Here is a 6668-nt window from a genome sequence, read left to right on the forward strand (position 1 = left end):
AGCACGCTTTAGGGGTTCTGTTAAAACTCAGTTGGCTTAGGGGAGGCAAGGCAGATGCCGACTCCCGATGTGACAGTGTTTCTTTAGAAAAACAAGTGATTTATACCTTTTTAATTTCATATTTTGTCATATTTAAATAGTCTTGTGGATTTATTTCCACTCAATGAACCTCTGGTGCAAAACAGCCTGATCACAGTCTGATCAATCTCTCTGTCTCTTTTTCTCCTCTATAGTGTGTCCTGGCACTGATAACAAGCTCAGCACGCTGTCGGATTTGGACCAGCAGTACAAAACTCTTCGCAAGTTCTACGAAAACTGTGAGGTGGTCATGGGTAATCTGGAGATCACCAGTATTGAAAGAAACCGTAACCTGTCATTCCTCAAGGTAAGTACTCACAATTGTATTTATTTGATAAAAAAAGACAGTAAAAACAGCAATATTGTGAAATATTATTACAAATGTAAACATTTACAACTTTAAAAAACTGATTTCTATAAAAAAAAAAAAAAAGTATTCCTGTGATGCAAAGCTGAATTTTCAGCATCATTACCTCAATCTTCAGTCTCACATAATCCTTCAGAAATCATTCTATATGCTGATTTGCTGCTCAAGAACCATTTATTTGTGTTATCAATGTTGAAAACTGTTGTGCTACTTAATATTTTTGTGGAAAATATGATATATTTTTTTTTTAATTCTTTAATAAATATATTTTAAAAGAACACCATTTATTTGAAATATATCTTTCCTTTCACTTATTGTTTTTATCCTTTCACTTATAATTTTTTTTTAAATCTGAGTAAAAATAATTTTATACTACTTTTGACCAGTAGTGTAGATATTTTAAATTAAACACTGATTTTAATAAATAATAATAGCTGGAAATTTTAAAGCTATAACGTTTTACAGCTATAAACATTTGTACTGGAAAATAATGACATAGTGCAAAACATTGATTGATTTGATTTGTATATAATTTATCATTAAATTTTTTTAATTTTTGTATATAGTTTTAATCATCAAAAGTCATTCTGGTAGATCTATACAGAAATTTAGGTGTAAATTATTTTGGTTTGCATATGTTGTACCAATTTTCATTATATGGCAAATAACTTTTATGCTATTTCATGGTTTTTGGTGTTGAGTGTGGGGACTAAATAATTAAGAATATGTAATAAAATTATGCTACAATTTCACTTGGTGTTCTTGGAACCATCTGTTCGCATTTGTAATTTCAACTACAAATGATGTTAAACATAATCAAAGTTGCCATTTAGCCATTACATGTACACTTGTTTGAAACTCATTTGCTAAATGACTTGATTTGTGAAATTAAAAAGGCAGAGAGAGAGAGAGACAGTCTTAGATCCATCTATATGTAATGCTGCCATCAGTTCATACTGGACCCAAACTGCATGCAGTTAAGCATGAACGCATCAGACAGACAGACAGACAGACAGAGATAGATTAATTGTTTGCTTGATTCTACTTTTGGACAGATGTTAGGAATTCAGCTTTGCACCTTTTATTAAAATAACACAAATGAGCAAACTATTATTATGCATGACTAACAGAATACTATGTAAATATATAAATAGCAGAAGACTATTTGCTCCCAATATGAACACTCCAGTGACATGACATTAGAGAGCAAATCATCATGTTTTTCTGGATTTCAAAGGCAGTTGGAGCTTTTAGTAGTCTTTTGTACGGGTGCTGCAATTACTGGTAACACTGATGGTTAAATAGCTCTTTTACATTTGCATTAATGGATGTTACTCTGGTTCCACGCTTGGTATAACTGCAGAAATAGAGCAAAAAGGCTTTCTGAGGCTGCCTTGTTTTCATACTAAAACCAAGTGTATTACTTTTTCACAGAGAAATCACATGGGTTCTGAGTCTTAATAAATTAATGGTTTTTCATAGAAGTCGCCTCATAATGGTTCTAATGTATCAGGATGAAATGTGGGAACAGGTCACATGGTATAGCGCAAATGAAAACAACGTGTGTAGTTTGAGGGAGGTCCCATGGTGACCATCCATGAGTGTCTTCCATGAGGAGGTACTGGAGATGAAGCAATTATTAACACATTGAAATTTCAGAATTTATTTTATGTTTCTATTATCTTATGGCTATAAACTCAAATTGATTATTTGCAAAAAATTGCTTGCAAAAGAAGTCTCTTTTTGCTCACCAAGGCTGCATTTATTTGATCAAAAATACACTAAAAACTGTTATATTGTGAAATATTATTATTTTTTTTTTGTGGATATATTGTAAAATGTAATTTATCCCTGTGATGCAAAGCTATCTATCTATCTATCTATCTATCTATCTATCTATCTATCTATCTATCTGTCATCACACAAAGGAGGGACTGGCCCATCCTACCCAGCGCTAAGTAAAGTAACAGGTCCCATGTGACAATTCTGTTCATTCACAGTCTTCATTGTCGATAACATACAGTATCATGTCAATAACATTCTCAATAATGGACAATATTTTACAGCCGAATAATGACACTAAGAACCTTTAATAGCCTTAAAAATTACAGTGATGAGCTAAAGTAAAGTAATAAGCCACAAAATAACTGTTTTTTATCGGAAACGGCAACATGATAAAAGACACACATGTTCAGTAAATAGTTTATAACTATTATGTTATATTTATTTATAACAATAAACAGTTATTTGACTTAGTAATAGTATAATAGTCCAATAACAGAATAATTGCTGAATAAATATAGATTGAGTTCTAACAAGTTCAATTCAGTTTATTTGTACGGCACTTTTCATGATACAAATCGTTGCAAAGCAGCTTTACAGAAAATTAAGTTTCTACAATATATTTAGTAGTAGCTTATCAGTGATGACTATGTCAAGTTGATGTACATATGGCAGAATTGATTATAATGATTATATGTTGCAATACAACTTATAGCAAAATGTGGTAGTTTTGTATGTTGTTTCAGGGTTGGCATCATCTGTGGTCCTCTGAGGGCTTGGCATCATCTCTTCTCAGGTGTTCTGGATCCAGACTGAAGTTTGTGTAAATCCTAGTTACCACGGGATGTCAATCACGTGGCAGAAACAGAGAAACACATAGAGACATAATTAGCGTAGCTGCTGTTCCAACCAAGCAAAAATTATTTGTTTAACCCAAACTAAAGAATAATAATGTGCATTTGATCAGATATAACTGCAGTACAAGATTATGAGATGCATTATTTGAATGCTTGACCAAAGAGATGTGTATCTAGATTTAAACAGAGAGAGTGTGTCTGAATCCCGGACATTATCAGGAAGGCTATTCCAGAGTTTGGGAGCCAAATGCGAAAAAGCTCTACCTCCTTTAGTGGACTTTGCTATCATAGGTACTATCAAAAGCCCAGAGTTTTGCAACCTTAGGGAGCGTGATGGATTGTAGCGTGGTAGAAGACTAGTTAGGTACTCAGAAGCTAAATCATTAAGGGCCTTATAGGTAAGTAATAATATGTTGTAACTGATACGGAAGAATGCTGTTTTTGTAACATGGGAAATGCGATTTTTAAAGACAAGTTTCTGTCTAATAACACCCAGATTTTTGACTGTAGTGGAAGTAACAGTACATCCGTCTAGTTGCAAATTGTAATCCAAGAGATTGTGGTAGCGATCGGACAGATAGGATCTAAACCATCTTAAAGACTGCCCTTGAATACCCGTATAGTTTTGTAATCATTCTATGAGTATGTCATGATCTGTAGTGTCGAACTCAGCACTAAGATCAAGTAAAACTAGCAATGAGATGCAGCCTTGGTCTGACGCAAGAAGCAAGTCATTTGTAATTTTAAAGATCATTTTTTTGCAGGAAGGAGCACAATTGAGCAGACACAACTTTTTCTAAAAATTTTAGACATAAAAGGAAGATTTGAGATGGGTCTGTAATTTGCCAGTTTATTATGATCTAGTTGTGGTTTCTTAATAAGAGGCTTAATAACCGCCAGCTTGAATGGTTTTGGGATGTGACCTAAAGATAACGACGAGTTATAAAGAAATATTGAGAAGTGGTTCTTCTGCTACAGGCAACAACTCTTTCAGTAATTTAGTGGGTACAGGATCTAATAAACATGTTGTTGGTTTAGATGCAGTAATAAGTTTATTACTAAGAGTACATCAAAACTATTATCTGTGATCATTTCTTTGTTCCTGTAGCTCAGTGGTAGAGCATTGTGTTAGCAGCGCAAAAGGTCGTGGGTTCGATTCCCAGGGAACACACATACTGGCAAAAAATGTATAGCCTGAATGCACTGTAAGTCGCTTTGGATTAAAGTGTCTGCTAAATGCATACATTATTAATTATTCAATTATTATAATTATTATGATTTCATTTACAATAACTGCTTTGGGTGCGAGTGATCTAATGTTTTTAAAGCCCAAACTTTAAAAATTGTTTTTGTTCATTTATTTTGATAGATCCTGCATTAAATTTATATTTTGACCTCACTATTCGGGGAACAGACACAATCTTTATAGATTGGACAACGCAAGTACTTCTACCATTTAAGTGAGTACAACAAAATCCATCATAGCAGTTATTTGAGAATTGGCTTACTAGTCATATGGTGCGTAGGGTCCTGGAGATGTTGTCCGACAGGAGTTCCGCTCCGACTCTGCTGGGGTGCAGGCCATCAGCGTGAAAAAGCCTAGGACGCTCCCAGAAAAGATTACAATTATTAACAAAGAGCAGTTTCTCTTGTTTACACCATGACAATAACCATTCGTTTAAAGCAAACAGTCTACTGAAACTTTCGTGTCCTCGTCGATAAGTGGGAAGCGGTCCTGACACGATGATCATCGTTGCGGGCGATGTGCTGCGTACCATCTTGATCAGGCTCCTGAAGTCCCTCTTCAGTGTCTCTGTCTGCCGCAGCTTGGTGTCGTTCACCCCCGCGTGCAGCAAGACCACGCCGATATTCTCGTCGCCCTTCAGGATTGCGGGTCTCTGCGCAGAAACATCGAGAACACGAGCACCAGGGAAACAGTGAGTGTGCACTTTACCTTCAGCTAACGTAGCACGGGCGTGCCGAACGATGGAGTCTCCGATGATCGCAGCGTCGCTTTCGGTTTCGCGGAGTGGAGCGAAGCGGTTCCGGGTGGAGATCTCGAGGTGGCAGAGGGGGAGAGGTCCTCGCCCGGGCCCTGGCTCGCGTCTTCCGCTGCTGGTGCACACAGGGTTCATGGTGTCCCGGTGCCAGAGTGAAGGAGATCTGGGAAGATCGCGTCCTGGGTGCACCGGGCCTGTGCAGAGAAACACACGGAGTAGAGGTGGTGGGAGTGTTAGCAGCATGCTGTATACTTACCCTGGGCTTGTGAGTGTCAGCCCGGGATGTTTCCAGCGCGGCTTGCCGCTCTCTCAGCTGGGCCTCCTTTTCCACCAGGTCACGAATCTGCTTCTCCATGGCCTCCAGCTCAAGCTGCACCGACTGCAGCTCGAAGGTGTCCTCACCTGCACTCAAAGGTAGACACACATCCGCCATTAAAGCAAGTAACAGTGAGTAAAACAATGGTAATGTGTGTGAATAGAGTATTAGCAATGTAAGCAAGATTAGCGGTAACCACGCTGGTGATGCTAACGGTCTATAAACTAATAGCGGACTCGGGAAATCTAAATAAAACTATTTTGTGATAACAAGGTGCTCTGATTGTTTTTGTTGTAGAATACGATAGCAACCACTGAACCTAACCCTACCCATAATCTATCCCTAAAATCAGAGGGAAATGATGGTTGAATAACAAGGGTGTATTGTATAAAATTGATTTTAAGATAAAAAAGTAGGCAATAATGAATTAACTTGATGGAGCTCAAACTCAAAACACGCGGCAGCAGCAAACAGGACAAGTGTCTTTGTTATCAGACTTTGATTTGTAAAGATGGTCTAGGTTATGGTTCACATATTACAGAAGTAAACTTATATTTTTCACATTGTTATTTATATGCGTCTCCTGTGCATTTTTTTCGTCACACATTGCCCATGAAAACAATTGAACAAACAAATCTGTGTTTCAAAGGTCTCTTGTTTACCTGTAGCCCTGATGTTTTCCCATCAATCTACCAGCATCCAGGATCCGGGGTGTGTATTGGCAGGTGGTGTCACTTTGGCCTGTCAAGTAGACCTACGGTCTGCTGTCAGGTTTTATCCTGGTCAAGGCCTGAGCGTTCCAGCAGAAGCTAATGATGTTACAGGGTTTGACTGACTCTTCATTAAGGTCTGATCAATCAGGCTGCTGGCTCCCTCTATGCCTGCTTAGTGGGAATACCAGAGTGGCTCAATGTCTAAACTGCCAGCTCGTGTTAACGTCAGGAACTGCCACATACAATCACCTCTTTGCATTTATTGCTCTGCCACCGCAGTCCATATATATATATATATATACATGCAGTACATGTGGAGAGACAGATTTATGCAGCCGTAGAACATCTCTCAGCTCATTTTTCTCCTTCCCTGTTAAAATCCTTCTCACATTTCAATCTCTGAATTGAAAAACACACTCTCTAGGGGTCTCTATACCCTTTTTCTCTGACCAGCAGAGACCCGTCGGCAAGAAAGCACAAGTTTTAGAATGACCTGCTATGTATTAAAGGCTTTCTGTGCTTTTCCTTTACCTTTATTCACTATATTATGGAAGC

At 37.7% G+C, this 6668-nt stretch overlaps 1 protein-coding gene across 1 annotated transcript in view; it reads left to right on the forward strand.

Moving 5' to 3' along the window:
* erbb4a (erb-b2 receptor tyrosine kinase 4a) overlaps positions 1-6668 on the forward strand; it is a 171795-nt gene that overhangs the window by 100979 nt on the left and 64148 nt on the right. The window contains exon 2 of the mRNA XM_016467875.1: positions 234-385. Coding sequence (XP_016323361.1) covers positions 234-385 — 152 coding nt within the window. The remainder of the gene's footprint in view (positions 1-233; positions 386-6668) is intronic.

Source organism: Sinocyclocheilus anshuiensis, unplaced genomic scaffold (assembly GCF_001515605.1).
Source record: "Sinocyclocheilus anshuiensis isolate Anshui unplaced genomic scaffold, SAMN03320099.WGS_v1.1 scaffold348, whole genome shotgun sequence".
NCBI classification, from domain to species: Eukaryota; Metazoa; Chordata; class Actinopteri; order Cypriniformes; family Cyprinidae; genus Sinocyclocheilus; species Sinocyclocheilus anshuiensis.